The sequence below is a fragment of the Dendrobates tinctorius genome, unplaced genomic scaffold (genome assembly GCF_039654945.1).
Source record: "Dendrobates tinctorius isolate UK_male_01 unplaced genomic scaffold, ASM3965494v1 ptg000046l, whole genome shotgun sequence".
Lineage (NCBI taxonomy): Eukaryota > Metazoa > Chordata > Amphibia > Anura > Dendrobatidae > Dendrobates > Dendrobates tinctorius.
Window position 1 is genome coordinate 35,445,002 of NW_027361714.1, and position 19,508 is coordinate 35,464,509.

The 19,508-nt window shown below is 44.2% G+C and overlaps 1 protein-coding gene across 2 annotated transcripts in view; it reads left to right on the forward strand.

Moving 5' to 3' along the window:
* Positions 1-19,508, forward strand: part of ENPP3 (ectonucleotide pyrophosphatase/phosphodiesterase 3) — a 221,176-nt gene that overhangs the window by 83,957 nt on the left and 117,711 nt on the right. For both annotated transcript variants that reach the window (XM_073575819.1, XM_073575820.1), the window contains exons 5-7: positions 1,438-1,498; positions 7,928-8,025; positions 8,735-8,814. In XM_073575819.1, coding sequence (XP_073431920.1) covers positions 1,438-1,498; positions 7,928-8,025; positions 8,735-8,814 — 239 coding nt within the window. The remainder of the gene's footprint in view (positions 1-1,437; positions 1,499-7,927; positions 8,026-8,734; positions 8,815-19,508) is intronic.

Below are 19,508 nucleotides of genomic sequence, written 5' to 3' on the forward strand. Positions count from 1 at the left end.
TGCAGATGCACAGATAGAGCTGCGAGGGTGCAGATGCACAGATAAAGCTGCGAGGGTGCAGATGCACAGATAAAGCTGCGAGGGTGCAGATGCACAGATAAAGCTGCGAGGGTGCAGATGCACAGATAAAGCTGCGAGGGTGCAGATGCACAGATAAAGCTGCGAGGGTGCAGATGCACAGACAGGGAGGACACAAGGAAAGACACAGCAAGGATGGGAGCCATGGACAAGGAGAAAGGGAGACTGATAGACAAAGGTAAGACTGAGTTCAGAGAGACAGGGACAAAGACACAAGGACCAGGATATTCAGCCTCCTGGCAGGCGGGCAGAGAACAGACAAGGCACTGGGAACAAGAGTCAAGGGCCAGGATATTCAGCCTCCTGGCAGGCAGACAAGGTACAAAGCAAAACTAAGAGTAAACCTCCAGAGAAGGAGATACACAGAACAGGGCCTGGCTTCCTCAGCAGCAAGATACTAACTGAGATTAGACATTGCACAGGCAATGTTTCAGTGGGAGTGGTAAAACTAAATAGTCAAGGGCTCCAGGTGATTGGTCAGGGACAGATTACACAGGTGCACCCTGACTGCATAAGAACCAGAGAGTTCAGGCGCCGCCCCCCTATACACACAGTCTGGAAACATGGAGAGCAGAGGCACAGAGCTGGCAACAGACAGAAATCACAGCATGGCTTGAAGCAGAAAGTAAGTTGGTGTGCGGGGGATGGGAGGCCATGCAGTGATGCCAGCAAGGTTGTTACACATTGCCTTTCATTGGCCCACAGAGCCGGAAGTGCCGCATGCGTGCATGTCCGGCTTTTTTCGCCGGACAAAAAAACATTGCAGCACGCGTTCTGTCCGGCCGCCGGACAGCAGATTTCAGCCACATCCGGTAAAAATCGGAACAAACGGAAGCACATGCGGTGCGATCCGGCGCATGTGCTATTCAATGACAAAAGAACGCATCCGGCTGAAAAAAAAAACGGATCCGTTTCTTTACACACATGCCGGATTGCGCCTGACGGCAAAATCCGGATGTGTGAAAGAGGCCTTAATCAGAATAACTTGAAATGTTAGCATCTGTGTACTGACTACTATGTAACACAAGTTTACTTATGATTGGCTAATTCTGAACGAACACTGTAAAGTACTGTTATAGAGTCAGAAATATTAGTCAACAGCCACCTCTGTAACTACTAGAAAGGAATCACATGAGTTTTCATGCAGATTTGAACCATGGACATAAGTGTAGACAAAGGGAAGAAGTATATTCGTGTTTCCATTACACTTTATTGCTGTAGAAGTGGGGAGAATTATGAGTTTTGGGGAGGTATTATAAACTTGAGCGGGGTAAATTTCCTGTTTTCCCTCCTGAGTGATTCAGTGATTCTGCAGTATATTGTACGCTCTTGTAAATCACCAATGTTCTTGACTCATAGGAGACACTCCTTGGGCAGAAGACGATTGTGACAGCAATGGCGCTCCACAGTGTCCTGAAGGGTAAGTAATTGTTCAGATACATAAGGTTGATGTAACATTTAAGGAAGTTTACACCCTTTTTAGTATTCATTTCTGTCGGCAAGCTTATGGTTTGAGATGTTAAGGGCCTGTCACACTAAGCGATATCGCTAGCAATATCGCTATAACGTCACTGGTTTTTGTGGTGTTATAGCGATATTGCTAGCGATATCGCTATGTGTGATACTTACCTACGACCGGCTCCCCCGCTGGTTATCGCTGATCGCGCGAGAACGTCCTGGGCCGTTTCTCGTCGTCAGCTTCCTGCGGCGCCGACGAGCGACGCGTGGACGCTGGTGCGAGGACGTCAGGATCGCCTCGTCTGACAGGTAAGTAACGACCCCCGACCCCTGAGATGTCGCTGGTGAGATCTGCCTGTGTGGCAGCTCACTAGCGACCACTTAGCGATGCACCAGCGATCCTGACCGCGTCATATCGCTGGTCGGGATCGCTGGTGCATCGCTAAGTGTGACAGTACCTTTAGATCACATTCTCTGGTGACACAATTTCTGCAAGACATCCATTGTTCTCAAACTTTAGAATCCCGTCATTATGAGTATATAAACATTTCAACACTGTTTCATAAATAGATAATATTCAACGTTTACAAATAATAAGAACCCTAATGATTTATTTACTTTTCCTAACACAAGAATTTATTTAATACCAACAACTTTTGTTACCCTTGCTTCCCTTTTTCTTTTTTATAGGGAACCTGTCATCACTCAAGTTTCATAGCTTAGTGGAACATTAATCTAGTAACAGTGGGTGCAAATACAGTGCAGACAGAATATTTGGTAACTGCTCAATGCTGCACCCTGCGCAGATGTCTGCAACAGAACAGAAAGCAGTGGGGATATAACATTATCTTCTTTTTACATTTAATGCCCCTGTCATGTCCTCACTAAATGAACGGGATTCATATAGCTTAACAAGCAGCTAAACCGCTATACTGGGGTCCAATAAGGAGACTGTAGTTGAATCTGTGATTTATTGAACGTAGATATAGATGTGTATGGTAAAACTACAAATAGAAACAGATACATAGAATCAGTATAGGATTCATGGAAATATACATTATACATAGCATACAATCTGAGCTACTAGCTGAGCAGGGGTTGTAACTAAGCTAGCTAATATGAGACAGAATATACAGGGAGAATAATCACATACCACCGATGCTAACGCAGGGGAAAAGAAAGCGATGAGGTGCTTCCAATCTGCAGGCTTGAAAGAAATGGCCGATGGAAGGAAAGAAGGGGGACGGGATAGACCATGATCCCTTGCAAAGTTACCCAGAATACATTAGGTATTGGAAGGAAATAATACAGGAAGTACAATACATAACATTATGCAGTAATATCTTTTGGCTACTAGATGGAACTAAGGAAACAAGAAACATTATCTAAGGAAAAACTGAATATTCTGTACGTACAGCAATATGGTTATATGTTATCAGAACAGATGATTAAGAGTCATTTCTTATGTTGGAGACAGAACAGCCCCCACAGACAATAGGTTAAAGTCTTCAAAACTTGCCAGTTTCAGTAGGATCGGCTGACAACCTGATATGTATGGGTCCTCCCGAGTCCATCTGTGGAGATAAGGAAGGGGCAGATAACATGCCAGAAGATGATTTTGACACTGACTTAGGGCCTCGTTACACATAGCGACGCACCAGCGATCCCGACAACGATACGACCTGGTAAGGATCGCTGGTACGTCGCTACATGGTCGCTAGTAAGCTGTCAAACAGGCAGATCTACTCAAAGACGCAGCAACAATACGGCGATCCTTACAACGACCTCGGCGGTCGTTGGTACCTTGTCACACAACAGCTATTCTGATAACTCAGACCTTGATAGGCATGCTTCAGCGCCGCCTTTTCCACGCTCCTCTGCTCCGATTGGTGGCCACTACTGCGCTATCATTATGCGATTTGCTTCAGCATCCCTGTCTGTGTCGCTAGTGCCCTATTTATTCGTGGATCCACAGTCACTGACATGGGGACACGCGATTATTATAACTGTACATGTTAAATGTTATGATTGCATATAATTGATAGCTGACCTATAAAAGGAAACGCTACAAAGATCCTAATTGGAGACCACCAATCGGAGCTGAGGGGGTGTTAAAAAGACAAAGCAAAATCACGCCTGCGTCACTGAGTTCTGAATCGCCAACGAGGTCACTCGTCGTTGTTACGGCGTCAAACACAGCAATGCATGCTGGCCAGCAGGACACCAACTATCAAAACATGGCCTAGGACATTCGAGCATGATCAGTGTTATCGCAGTGGGGGGCCAGTCGCCACTATGTGTCACACGTAGCAAGATCGCTGGCAAGGTTGCTGTTGCGTCACAAAACCTGTGATGTTTCAGCGATTTCGCTAACAATCTCGCTATGTGTGAAGTACCCTTTACCCCTTTTTCCATGGAGAGCATGCCAGCGTTTGGCCGAGCTGAACTTTCATATATATGAGGAAGTTGGGTGAACTTGTAATACGTGTGTAGCAACAAAGCGTTTGTTACCTAAAGGGGTTTTTCAGTCTTAAGCTGCAAGCCTTCAGTCACGCTATGTGACTGCAGACTTGTGAATCCTCACAATGCGTGCACTGCATACTGTAAAGATTCTCCGGTGCCAGCGCCAGGAGCGGGCGCTCATGTGTCCACTAGTATGCAATATGCATACTCATGCCCACATACCGTCTAGACTGTTTCCTGCCTTGCTCAATACATTTGCATTGATGCAAGTCACGTCCATCTAGTCGGAATGTGGCCAGGAGTATACATATCTAGAGTTGAGCGATACCGTCCGATACTTCAAAGTATCGTATCGGATGGTATCGGCCGATCTTTAAAAAAAGTATCGGTATCGCCGATTCCGATACCGGAAGTCCCATTCAAGTCTATGGGACTTCCGGTATCGGAATAAGAAAAACCCTTTCCTGCCCTTGTACAGCCTCTCTGGGGTCTGTACGGGCCTTTCGGGGGGCTGTGCCGGCCTGCCAGGGGGTCTGTGCAGGCTCCGGTGGTCTGTGCCGGCCTGCCGGTGGTCTGTGCAGGCTCCGGGGGGCTGTGCCGGCCTGCCGGGGGGCTGTGCCGGCCTGCCGGGGGGCTGTGCAGGCTCCGGGGGGCTGTGCCGGCCTGCCGGGGGGCTGTGCCGGCCTGCCGGGGGGCTGTGCAGGCTCCGGGGGGCTGTGCCGGCCTGCCGGGGGGCTGTGCCGGCCTGCCGGTGGTCTGTGCAGGCTCCGGGGGTCTGTGCAGGCATCGTCCGATGGGACTACAAGTCCCATCGGGCGATGCCTGCTACCATGACAGTGATTGACACATTAGCCAATGATGGGACAGTAGTAGTCCCATCATCCGGCTAATGTGTTAAATGTAAAAAAAAAAAAAAAAAAAAAAAAAAATTACATGCTACATACATACAACATGCATACTACATACATGCTACATTCATACTACATACTACATACATGCTACATTCATACTACATAAATACTACATGCAACATACATACTACATATATACTACATGCATGCTACATACATACTGCATGCTACATACATACCACATATATACTACATACATACTACATGCATGCTACATGCTACATACATAACACATATATACTACATGCATGCTACATACATACTACATGCTACATACTACATATATACTACATGCATGCTACATACTACATGCTACATACATACTACATGCATGCTACATACATACTACATACATACTACATATATACTACATGCATGCTACATACATACTACATGCTACATACTACATGCATGCTACATACATACTACATGCTACATACTACATATATACTACATGCATGCTACATACATACTACATACATACTACATATATACTACATGCATGCTACATACTACATGCTACATACATACTACATATATACTACATTCATACTACATACTACATATATACTACATACATACTACATACATACTACATACATACTACATGCATGCTACATACATACTACATGCATGCTACATACATACCACATACATACTACATGCTACATACATACCACATATATACTACATACATACAATACATTCATACAATACATACATAGACATACAGTACATATAACATAGAGTAACATACTTACCAATACTTGTCACATTGTTCCCCGAAGCCATTGTCTATTCCGGGATAAATATTAACATAACAAACCACAAAAATACTCACCCACGATCCGAAGCAGTCCACGAGTGTGTCCCACGACGATCTTGGGTAGAGAACTGCAGCATCAGATGATGCTGCCGTTCTCTACGGGCTGCAGGAATCCAATGACGGAAGGTAGGTATCCTTCCGCACTGTATTCCTCCGCCACTTAAAAAAAAAAAAGTCCCTAGTCTCACTTTATGCCATTGCTGTGTGGGAAATTCCCACACAGCAATGGCATAAAGTGAGACTAGGGACTTTTTTTTTTTAAGTGGCGGAGGAATACAGTGCGGAAGGATACCTACCTTCCGTCATTGGATTCCTACAGCCCGTAGAGAACGGCAGCATCATCTGATGCTGCAGTTCTCTACCCAAGATCGTCGTGGGACACACTCGTGGACTGCTTCGGATCGTGGGTGAGTATTTTTGTGGTTTGTTATGTTAATATTTATCCCGGAATAGACAATGGCTTCGGGGAACAATGTGACAAGTATTGGTAAGTATGTTACTCTATGTTATATGTACTGTATGTCTATGTATGTATTGTATGAATGTATTGTATGTATGTAGTATATATGTGGTATGTATGTAGCATGTAGTATGTATGTGGTATGTATGTAGCATGCATGTAGTATGTATGTAGCATGCATGTAGCATGCATGTAGCATGCATGTAGTATGTATGTAGTATGTATGTAGCATGTATGTAGCATGCAGTATGTATGTAGTATATATGTAGTATGTATGTAGTATATATGTAGTATGTAGTATGTATGTAGCATGCATGTAGTATATATGTAGTATGTATGTAGCATGCATGTAGTATGTATGTAGCATGTAGTATATATGTAGCATGCAGCATGTATGTAGTATGTATGTAGTATATATGTAGTATGCATGTAGTATGTATGTAGTATGTATGTAGCATGCAGTATGTATGTAGCATGTATGTAGTATGTATGTAGTATATATGTAGTATGTATGTAGCATGCATGTAGTATGTATGTAGTATGTATGTAGCATGCAGTATGTAGCATGTATGTAGTATGTATGTAGTATGTATGTATGTAGTATGTATGTAGCATGCAGTATGTATGTAGCATGTATGTAGTATGTATGTAGTATATATGTAGTATGTATGTAGTATGTATGTAGTATGTATGTAGTATGTATGTAGCATGCAGTATGTATGTAGCATGTATGTAGTATGTATGTAGTATATATGTAGTATGTATGTAGTATGTATGTAGTATGTATGTAGTATGTATGTAGCATGCAGTATGTATGTAGCATGTATGTAGTATGTATGTAGTATATATGTAGCATGCATGTAGTATGTATGTAGCATGCATGTAGTATTTTTTTTTTTTTTTTTTAACATTTAACACATTAGCCGGATGATGGGACTACTACTGTCCCATCATTGGCTAATGTGTCAATCACTGTCATGGTAGCAGGCATCGCCCGATGGGACTTGTAGTCCCATCGGACGATGCTTGCACAGACCCCCGGACATCAGCACAGCCCCCCGGCAGGCCGGCACAGCCCCCCGGCAGGCCGGTACAGACCCCCACAGGGTGCACAGACCACCGGCAGGCCGGCACAGCCCCCCGGCAGGCCGGTACAGACCCCGGGCAGTCCACACAGCCCCCCGGCAGGCCGGCACAGCCCCCCGGCAGGCCGGCAGAGACCCCCGGAAGGCCCGAAATGACGGCGCATCATGATGCGCACACACCGCGCATCATGATGACGTCAGGCCGTCAATCAACTGAACTTCCGATTCCGATGCCGAATTCCGATATTGAAAAAATATCGGAAGTCGGTATCGGAATTCCGATACAGCAAGTATCGGCCGATACCCGATACTTGCGGTATCGGAATGCTCAACACTATACATATCACATACTTCCAGTCATATGACCACTGTCCCAGAAGGGAGAGAGAGCACCAAGAAGTGGATCCACCTTTACATTCAATTGCGGGCATTGTCAAGATAACAAACAATATGAATGTTAGCTTTATAGTTTATGAAGGCATAAATACTTATTTCATTAAAATACTTATCTCTCCAGAATACTTTTTTAAAACTAAGCTGGATAAACTACTACACATAGTACCCAACTGTATAATGCGTGCTCAAAGATTTACAGCTGCCTTATTATTGCAACTTTGTATTACAGCTTTATTCTGTATTCTCATAGGTTTGATCTCCCGCCTGTTATCCTTTTTTCTCTGGATGGATTTCGAGCCGAGTATTTACAGACATGGGGGGATCTAATGCCAACCATTAACAAACTGAGTAAGTGTTTGTATTGTGTATTGTTCTGTTATGGGTGTATTTTTTCTGTTATTTTGTTGAAAAAAGGCAGAAAGGTATGCTATAGTCAGTTGACTAAGGAGTTAATTAGCTGAATTTTTCATGTTTTAGGTTTAATAAAGGAGAATTGCACGAAGAGCATAAAAATGTTATATTTCTCTTATTCCATTTTTTTTACTTTGAAAATTCATGTTAGAATAATTTCTTAACTGCTTCTTTATTTTGTTTTATTGTTTTGTATATTATGTAATATTTTTGGGTTAGGGGTTAGGACGACTGGGTTAGGGGTTCTCTCTCTTTTTTTTTTTTTTCTATAATCGTATCTTGTTAGCTTTTTTACAATATAGCTCTCCATTGTAACTAGATCAATGACATGAGTCTTCCTTACAGGTGAAAATAGCCCTCTACTGTGACATTAGTCATTGATGTGTCGAGATAGGACAGACAGCAGTTATTCATGTTCAGTGCCCAGTGTTCATGATGCCCATTTAACTAGAGTTATCTGATAGGCACATGGTTGATATTCGCTTTTATATGGATGCGATAAATAAAAGTGTATGAAGATACTGAACAAAATGTTGATCAACTATGATCACTGCTTTACATCAGGCTTAGGACTGAGATTTTATGGATAGATAACATTTTTTATTCATGTTCTAAAATCATAATAAGTATCTTCTTAATACTTCAGAGAAATGTGGCACACATTCAAAGTACATGAGAGCTGCGTACCCAACAAAGACTTTTCCCAACCACTACACAATCGTCACAGTAAGTACAATTTTAAGTGTGTGCACATAGAATGCATTGCTTTGTCTGTGAAGAGAATCTGTCACTTCATTCATCCTGCACAAACCACCGTCAGCATAATTCAGGAACTAGCTTCATAATAGTATTCAAGGATGCTCCTGCAGTTCAGGGAAATCATAATTTGAAGAGCTGAACAAGGACTTTAGAGATGTTACTAGTCCGGCACTACCCCCAGCCAACTTCTCCCCACACCACTCTAGTTGATGGACAGGTCTCCTCCATGTATGTACAAAGGTATACATCTGTCAATCAACTGCAGCGTGAACAAGCTAGACTAGTCATATCTCTCTATAGCAGGGGTGGACAATTAATTTTCCCAAGGGGCCACATGAGAGATTGTGATTGTTGTGGAAGGGGGACCCAATAGGCTGAAATTAATTGTACTCAATATGAATATTAACATATTAATTATAATTGTTTTATTAATTGTATCACTTAATATTGAGCAGAATTAAGTATGCTGAGATCCCCTATATACCATATGAGTACGCACAGAGCCCCTATACACCATAGAAGCCCACACACAGCCCCTATATACAGTATGAGGCCCCACATAGCCTCCTACAGTTGTGGCCAAAAGTATTGACACCCCTGCAATTCCGTCAGATAATACTCAGTTTCTTCCTGAAAATGATTGCAAACACAAATTCTTTGGTATTATTATCCTCATTTAATTTGTCTTAAATGAAAAAACACAAAAGAGAATGAAGCAAAAAGCAAAACATTGATCATTTCACACAAAACTCCAAAAATGGGCCAGGCAAAAGTATTAGCACCCTCAGCCTAATACATGGTTGCACAACCTTTAGCCAAAATAACTGCGACCAACCGCTTCCGGTAACCATCAATGAGTTTCTTACAATGCTCTGCTGGAATTTTAGACCATTCTTCTTTGGCAAACTGCTCCAGGTCCCTGATATTAGAAGGGTGCCTTCTCCAAACTGCCATTTTTAGATCTCTCCACAGGTGTTCTATGGGATTCAGGTCTGGACTCGTTGCTGTCCACCTTAGAAGTCTCCAGTGCTTTCTCTCAAACCATTTTCTAGTGCTTTTTGAAGTGTGTTTTGGGTCATTGTCCTGCTGGAAGAACCATGACCTCTGAGGGAGACCCAGCTTTCTCACACTGGGTCCTACATTATGCTGCAAAATTTGTTGGTAGTCTTCATACTGCATAATGCCATGCACACGGTCAAGCAGTCCAGTGCCAGAGGCAGCAAAGCAACCCCAAAACATCAGGGAACCTCCACCATGTTTGACTGTAGGGACCGTGTTTTTTTCTTTAAATGCCTCTTTTTTTCTCCTGTAAACTCTATGTTGATGCCTTTGCCCAAAAAGCTCTAATTTTGTCTCATCTGACCAGAGAACATTCTTCCAAAGTGTTTTAGGCTTTTTCAGGTAAGTTTTGGCAAACTCTAGCCTGGCTTTTTTATGTCTCAGGGTAAGAAGTGGGGTCTTCCTGGGTCTCCTACCATACAGTCCCTTTTCATTCAGACACCGACGGATAGTACGGGTTGACACCGTTGTATCCTCGGACTGCAGGGCAGTTTGAACTTGTTTGGATGTTAGTCGAGGTTTTTTATCCAACATCCGCACAATCTTGTGTTGAAATCTCTTGTCAATTTTTCTTTTCCGTCCAAATCTAGGGAGGTTAGCCACAGTGCCATGGGCTTTAAACTTCTTGATGACACTGTGCACGGTAGACACAGGAACATTCAGGTCTTTGGAGATGGAATTGTAGCCTTGAGATTGCTCATGCTTCCTCACAATTTGGTTTCTCAAGTCCTCAGACAGTTCTTTGGTCTTCTTTCTTTTCTCCATGCTCAATGTGGTACACACAAGGACACAGGACAGAGGTTGAGTCAACTTTAATCCATGTCAACTGGCTGCAAGTGTGATTTAGTTATTGCCAACACCTGTTAGGTGCCACATGTAAGTTACAGGTGCTGTTAATTACACATTAGAGAAGCATCACATGATTTTTCGAACAGTGCCAATACTTTTGTCCACCCTATTTTTTATGTTTGGTGTGGAATTATATCCAATTTGGCTTTAGGAGAATTCTTTTTGTGTTTTTTCATTTAAGACAAATTAAATGAAGATAATAATAACAAAGAATTTGTGTTTGCAATCATTTTCAGGAAGAAACTGAGTATTATCTGACAAAATTGCAGGGGTGTCAATACTTTTGGCCACAACTGTATACACAGTATGAGCCCCACATAGCCTCCTATATACAGTATGAGCCCCACAGGGATTAATGAAAGGATGTCTACCAATGTGCAATCTTAGTGTAACATGGTCTGTCAGTATATATATTCAGAAAGGCCACAGAGGCTGCAACATAATAAAGCAAGAGGCACGACTAAACAAACAACACCATGAAGACGCAGGAGATCTCCAAACAAGTCAGTGATACAGTTGTTGAGAAGTGCAAGATCCCCTCTGAGCACCATCAAATCTATTGTCATCACATAGAAAGAACATGGTACTGTAGGAGGGTGGACTAAAAGTGGACCAGTCTTGGTGTAAAGGGACAGGTGCAATGGCTTAGCTGGAAACCACACAGCGAAGCCTGTGACGTAATGCCCCTCATGCCAATAGCGAGCTCCGTCGATATAGGCACAAGGGATTCCCTCTTGAAAGTCTGCTCGGAAGGGAGAGGGAGTAACATTAGCCTGTTCAATTTGACAATCGTGACTTTTTCCTGCATACTGCATCATCTGGGCTAAGTGATATTTCTCACCCACTTCAACTTGTAAGTCTCTAGTCTCAAAATCAATGATCCATTGGGCCATTCTCTGTGAATTAATACCTGAAGCTTTTCCCTTCAGCAAAGTTTTTAAAGTGACATGCAGGGTTTGTAGAATTAAGGGAGCAAATCCCACTATATGTCTCACTTGATTCATAGTCCAGTGCACGCCCAGTAGGTGCTTCATGCACTGAGTGAATCCTTTTTCCACGGGGGTCAGCAACCTGGAGTAATAACCTAGGGCATACAACTGACTAGACACTTCTGGGCTTTCTTTGGGCCATTTTTGTAGGAGCACAGAAGAAATAGAGATATCACCGGTGTGAGTCTGAATGTAGAAAGGCTGGGAAGGGTCAGGGTTAACCAATGCAGTAGCTGCCGTAAGGGCGCGCTTCAATCCCTCAAAAGCCTGTAAGGCTGCTCCCTCTACATTAACAGGGTCAAAGTCATTATCAACATTTTTCAATAAATCATACAGTGGTTTAGCCAAATAAGCAAAATCTTCAATGAATTCTCTGGAAAAATTAATAAGACCCAAAAATTTTCTGAGTTCAGTAATATTAGTTGGTAGGGGAACAGCTTGAATAGCTTTAACCCTCTCATGCATGGGCTTCTTTCCTTCTGCTGAGACAGACACACCCAGAAATGTAACCTGATTTCATCAATTGTACTTTATCTAGACTCATTTTGAGTCCTGCCTCTTGTAAAGCCTGACAAACATTTTCAAGGGTTTCTCTGTGTTCACATTCATCGACAGTTTGAATCAATAAATCATCCACATTCTGTAAGACTTTGTCTCCGTAACCCAGGGGTTCTAACATCTGAGCTAATGCCTGATAGAAATACACAGGAGAACTGTGAAATCCCATGGGCAGCCGCGTGAACAAGTATTGCACATTTTCAAAAGTGAATGCGAAGCGGAGTGCAGATTCAGGTGTTAGGGGTACTGAGAAAAAGCCATTTGCAATATCCAAACAAGAAAACACTTTACAATCACTCCTCAGCTGTGACATAACTTCAGGGACAGATGCAACAAGGTGAGCAGCTGAGGGAGTGTACTTATTTACAAGTCTCAGGTCTACTACCATTCGAAAACTGCCATCTTCCTTTTTCACAGGTAAAATAGGACTGTTACATGGAGAATTACCTTTCACAACAACACCTTGTTTCTCCAATTCACTGACTGCTACCCTTATGTAAGGGATTGCGTCCTCCGGAATACGGTACTGACGCTGGAAAGGTGGCAGTTTTTCACCATCAATTTTAACCTGAGTGTGCATTAATCCACAATCAGTTTTCTTTGAGATCCACAATTCAGGGAACTTTTGCTTCAATTCATTCTTTAAAGCATCATTGTCAGTGTTTTCAACATTTTCATTAGCACCTAATCCGAAGCTAGCAATGGGTAATTTATGACTCTCCTCCTCCTCCTCCTCCACAGGGACAATTACAGAACAGATAGTGGCTTCTTTGTTCCGCCACAAGACTTTGTTACATAAATCAACAACAATTCCCATTGCTCCCAAAACATCAGTTCCCAAAATAGTGTACCGTAACTGTGGGTTTACCCAAAAAGCGCATCGAAGACCCCTTTGCTTCGATCCCCCTGTGTCCTGAAATCTCAGGTTTACTGGACGACTTTTTACTGCTTGAATACAGGAGTCCTCAAATTCTACAAAAGTGTAGTCTCAGGCAGTCCAGGGGGTGACTGCAATTTGTGTCATGTTATTGAAACTGAGGCTCCTGTATCGATGAGGATGTCTTCCCAAGGCAGCCCCTCTATTCTCCCTCTGACATAAGGTCTACCGTCCCTGCCCAGGGAAAGGGGGGCAAGGAGGGTAAGGGGAACAGGGGGGAGCACTCCATCAATCAGTGTTACTTGCGGTGGGAAGCCCGAAAAATCCATCATCCCCATCTGGGCACGGCTTCCGTCCAACAGCTGCCATCTCCGCCCCAAAGAGATCCTTAGTCAGGGTCCGGTCCTCATGTTCCTGCAGCTCCTTAATCAGCGGAGCATAGGGACGAGGAGGAGTGACCCCTCCCTTAATAGCATGGACCTCCGGGTGCGGATGAGTGAAAGCCATTGGGGAAGGAGCAGGAGCAGAAGGCTCCTGTGAGACTGGGTTAACCATTTGAAGACCGCTGTACTGCTGATACTGCCTAGGGTCATTCACTGCTGGATACGGAGGTCTAACTCCGAAAGGTGGTCTAGAAAACTCCCGGGGCCGTTGGGGGTTAAAGGGCTCCCGGGGTTCTTGGGATATAGGCCCTGGCACAAAGTTGGGACAAAAATGTCTAACATGTCCCAGATGTCCACAAAAATAACACAAGGGAGGACCTCTCATGGGATCCCGTGGGGGCTCTGCCGAACGGGACCTGCCCATTCTCGGCAGCTGCGCATACCCCCCGGAACTCCTGGCCTCCCGGAATCAGCAGATACACACCGAGGTGAATGGCATGCAAAAACATTAGACTCATCACCCCTCACCTCGGATTGCATCGTCCTAACAAAACACTCACTTACTTTCCTCCCAATTAGGCAACATTTTTTTAATAAATTTAAGATGGACCAGGAACATTTGGCCTGGGATTTTTCTCTCGGGGTAGAAGCAGCATCACACCTAACCTAGGGTCTGCATGTGCTGGAGCTGTCGGGACAATATATCTTTCCTCAACTGTGTCTGCATAAGCTGGAGCTGTTGGGACACTATATCTTGTTATGTACTACTTCACTCATTCTCCTAACTCTCTTCTCCAGTCTACAACTGTATTTACATCAGCACTGTGTCTTGAAGCTGCAGTGTCCATCTGTGACATAACTGCTCTCAGCTGCTGCTGCTGCTGCTCGCACCCCTCCTCTCTGTGCTTCCGTGCTAGCTCCAGCATCTCACCCAGCTTTTCTAATCTCTCCCTATACACTGCCCCTCCCCGGGTGATCATGTTAACATATTGCTGTGTAAGCTACCTATCAAGAGCTTGATCAAAAGTTATGACTGTCTTACACAAAGCCACTACTTGGCTATTAGCCTAACCTAGAAAATTTTTTCTATCTAGTTCCCTGTTCTCTGTGGTAAACCATCGCATACAATTTAGCCACGTGGTTTCCACATTAACCCCCTCCAGCTGGGGTGTGCCAGCATATTTCTCTGCCTGCTTCCGTAACCACTCCATATTTACAGTGGTCTACAAGGACGAGTTTTACTCTGTCCTAGTATCAACAAATGCAATTTAAGCAAAGTTAGATACTCACACCTCTCTCGAATGGAAGACCTCCTGCCGGCTGTTTGGGGGTCGACCAGATATTAAAAGAGGTGCAGCCGTGATTCCAGCCTCACTCGTTAGCTTGCCAGGCGTCTCCCCACGCCCTTTTAAAGCTTCTTGCTACCGGGCACACAAAAAAAATTCTCACGTCCTTGTAGATAGCTTCTTAGTTACTCATCTTTTTATAGTCTTTTTTTTTGTCCGTGGTTTTATTATAAAAAACTCGGGCAGGCGGTCTCGGAGTGATCACGAGAGGTTCTCCTTCAGGCTGGCTTACTTTGATCGGTTTCACGTGTGGCCACACGCGTTTCTTTTATTTTTTCTCTTCCTCTTCCCACCTCCAAGCCCTCATCTGCAGCCTCTTCCGGTGCATCTTCTGGAGGCAGCTCTCCGGAGCTGCTCCTCCTGGCTGGCTCGCCACTTGTAAGAAAAAGTCCTACTGAGAGCTGGAAGAGTCGGGAAGAAGTTCCACAGACGATCTCTTATCAAGCTGAGGTTGAAGGTTTATTCGGAGATACACAGCAAAACAGATACAGAATAACAGAGGAGCTGGAATATGCGGGCAAAAACAGGAATACAGACAGGCAGAGATTCGCTAGGAAGTCTGGCGATGGTAAGGCTCTGTGCCCTGGCCATGGTGAGGCACAGTGGCATGATGGCGATGGAATGGCCCCGATCGACAGTAACAGGGGCTTCTTATACATTACCAGAACAAAGAAAGCTGCATTTCGCCGCAGAGGGCGTTAACATTATAATTCTAAGACGTTTTCATGGTAATCTACAGAAACGTGGTTTAGAACAGAGAATATAATGACATAATGCGAAGATATTAATTAACATTTCTCCAAGCAACACTAAAACCCATAAGTCATTGGTATCTATGGCTACTGTCCTAAAATCTTATCATTGTCTCCAATCTATGTCCATAAATTCTTACATCCTGACATTTTAACTTCGCTACCACACTATCACGTATAAGCATACTGACCATATATTTGGTGACCCTATTCCCCTATTGATCCAATCTTCCTCTACGCACATCGGATGAGGTTGCTAGGAGACATGATCTCATTTTCCATCCTCCATTTAATACATTTTATCAGCTCTTTTGTAAAAGTTGAATCTTCTCTAACTTTCAACAAAATGGCTGCTAGAGACAACATGGCCGTTCAGTATATTATGACTGACCATTCTCTTACAGAGTACAGAGCTTGGCCACTGTGGGGAGACACAGTACAGAGAAAGGAAAGGCCTTAACAACAGCTAATGCTTGGAAAAGCCAAGTCATAGTGGGCGGAGCTAGGGGAACAGGAGAAGGGGATTTCCAGGCTGAAGGGATAAAAGGGGAGGTTCCGAAACCTAGAGAGAGGCAGAGGAGAGAAAAGAGCTCAGGAAGAGACGGAGGAGAGAGACAGAGAAGAGGAAAGCGAGAGAGAGCACGGAAAGGGGGGTGGCCCCGGAAGACAGCGGAAGGGACAGAGAACCTGGGGTACCAAACTGCTGGAGAGGTGGGCACTGAAGTGAAGTAGGTGTGGCAGCGGGTATACGGGCCAAGTAGGTGATCGCTGTGGCCGTGGGCCTAAGGCAGCCACAGTGAGAGAGTCTGAAATGACTAGGGAAGCAGAGGAGGAAAGGAAGAAGCGTGTTTATGGGTACCCAGGCAGATGTGCAGAAGCTGTCTGAAATTGCTGTTACTGAAGGAACGAACCGAAAAAAGAAAAACCTGTTGATACAACTTACGGGCTACGGACTCTTGTCTTTGGTAACGACGGAAGCATGCTGTAGGGACCACCCCCTCCCCCAGTCGGCACACGATCCTACAGTACCACAAAAAAACAGCCATGAGAGGGTCACCCATCAAAACTCCCAGACCAGGCAAGGAGGGCATTAATCAGAGAGGCAGCAGACAAACCAAAGGTAACCCTGAGGGAGCTGCAGAGTCCCCAAATAGAGACTGGAGTATCTGTCTATATGACCACAATAGACAGGAAACTCCATAGAAGTGGCCTTTATGGAAGAATGGGCAGGATAAAAGCCTTTACTTACACGCAAAAATTGTAAGGCTTATTTTGAGTTTGCCAAAAGACATGTGGGAGACTCCCCAAATGTATGAAGTAAGGTGTTGTGGTCAGATGAGTCCAAAATTGAACTTTTTGGCCACCAAGATAAACACTGTCTGTCTGTCACCAAACCAACACAGCATATCATCCCAAGAACACGGACAGGGTAAGTGGTCCAAGTCGAGGGGAAGATTGTTGGTATGAAATACCTTGATATTCTTGAGCAAAGCCTGTCTCCGTGTCTGCAGTCTGAGCTGAGGGGTGTGGCAGGGGCATGGCCTGCTCGTAGCTTCCAGTAGCAGCCCCCTGATGTCTCATTCACAGGACTACAAGCAGCTGGGACCAGGCCATGCCCTCGCCACACCCCCTCACCTCGGACTGCAGACAGGGAGAAATATTTTAGAGGGATGGTGTGACAGAAGCTGCTTTTCACTGCTGGTAGCTTCCATTAGCAGCCCCCTGATGTCCCATTCACAGGGCTGCAAACAGCTGGGACCAGGCCATGCCCTCGCCACACCCCCTCACCTCGGACTGCAGACAGGGAGATATATTTTAGAGGGATGGTGTGACAGAAGCTGCTTTTCACTGCACTACTCACCCCTCTGTCTGGGACACTACAGCATTGTGCATCTCCCCACTGTTATCAGCCAGCCTCCTGATAATAGCTGTTTCTCTGCAGAGAACAGGGGAGTGGCCATGCCTCTTCTTCTCAGGATGGCTGTTCCTTACAGAGTGAGCAGCACTTGGTGTGTGATGTAATGACCCAGACAAGAGGGGGAAGCAGTGAGGAGCAGCTCCTGTCACACAGAATTACAAGGGTTATAATGATCATAAAACTGCACTGTGCATTTCATCTTTATAGTTTATGAGGGCAGGAACAGTACATTTTTTTTTTTATCTCCCTGGAGTACCCCTTTAATTTGTTTGCCTTCAATGTCCCCTGTGCTGGACACAACCTGAACATGGTGGGAGTAAAATCAGCAGAGTATTGTCTACAGATTGTAAAATTCTTTCATTTTATTCAGCATCTGCATTCATTTTTTACTCGTTCTACTCATCGCTGGAATATATTGAAATCATCTGTAGGAAAAGATTTTGTGGTCAAGCACCTGTCTGACACACGATGATCAGCACATTTTGATGCTTTCTTGCCCTACAGTTGTGGCCAAAAGTATTGACACCCCTGAAATTTTGTAACATAATACTCAGTTTCTTCCTGAAAATTATTGCAAACACAAATTCTTTGGTATTATTATCTTCATTTAATTTGTCTTAAATGAAAAAACACAAAAAGAATTGTCCTAAAGCCAAATTGGATATAATTCCACTCCAAACATAAAAAAGAGGGTGGACAAAAGTATTGGCACTGTTCGAAAAATCATGTGATGTTTCTCTAATCTGTGTAATTAACAGCACCTGTAACTTACCTGTGGCACCTAACAGGTGTTGGCAATAACTAAATCACACTTGCAGCCAGCTGACATGGATTAAAGTTGACTCAACATCTGTCCTGTGTCCTTGTGTGTACCACATTGAGCATGGAGAAAAGAAAGAAGACCAAAGAACTGTCTGAGGACTAGAGAAACCAAATTGTGAGGAAGCATGAGCAATCTCAAGGCTACAAGTCCATCTCCAAAGACCTGAATGTTCCTGTGTCTACCGTGCGCAGTGTCATAAAGAAGTTTAAAGCCCATGGCACTGTGGCTAACCTCCCTAGATCTGGACGGAAAAGAAAAATTGACAAGAGATTTCAACACAAGATTGTGCGGATGTTGGATAAAGAACCTCAACTAACATCCAAACAAGTTCAAGCTGCCCTGCAGTCTGAGGGTACAACAGTGTCAACCCGTACTATCCGTCGGCGTCTGAATGAAAAGGGACTGTATGGTAGGAGACCCAGGAAGACCCCACTTCTTACCCCGAGATATAAAAAAACCAGGCTGGAGTTTGCCAAAACTTACCTGAAAAAGCCTAAAACGTTTTGGAAGAATGTCCTCTGGTCAGATGAGACAAAAGTAGAGCTTTTTGGGCAAAGGCATCAACATAGAGTTTACAGGAGAAAAAAAGAGGCATTCAAAGAAAAAAACATGGTCCCTACAGTCAAACATGGCGGAGGTTCCCTGATGTTTTGGGGTTGCTTTGCTGCCTCTGGCACTGGACTGCTTGACCGTGTGCATGGCATTATGAAGTCTGAAGACTACCAACAAATTTTGCAGCATAATGTAGGGCCCAGTGTGAGAAAGCTGGGTCTCCCTCAGAGGTCATGGTTCTTCCAGCAGGACAATGACCCAAAACACACTTCAAAAAGCACTAGAAAATGGTTTGAGAGAAAGCACTGGAGACTTCTAAGGTGGCCAGCAATGAGTCCAGACCTGAATCCCATAAAACACCTGTGGAGAGATCTAAAAATGGCAGTTTGAAGAAGGCACCCTTCTAATATCAGGGACCTGGAGCAGTTTGCCAAAGAAGAATGGTCTAAAATTCCAGCAGAGCATTGTAAGAAACTCATTGATGGTTACCGGAAGCGGTTGGTCGCAGTTATTTTGGCTAAAGGTTGTGCAACCAAGTATTAGGCTGAGGGTGCC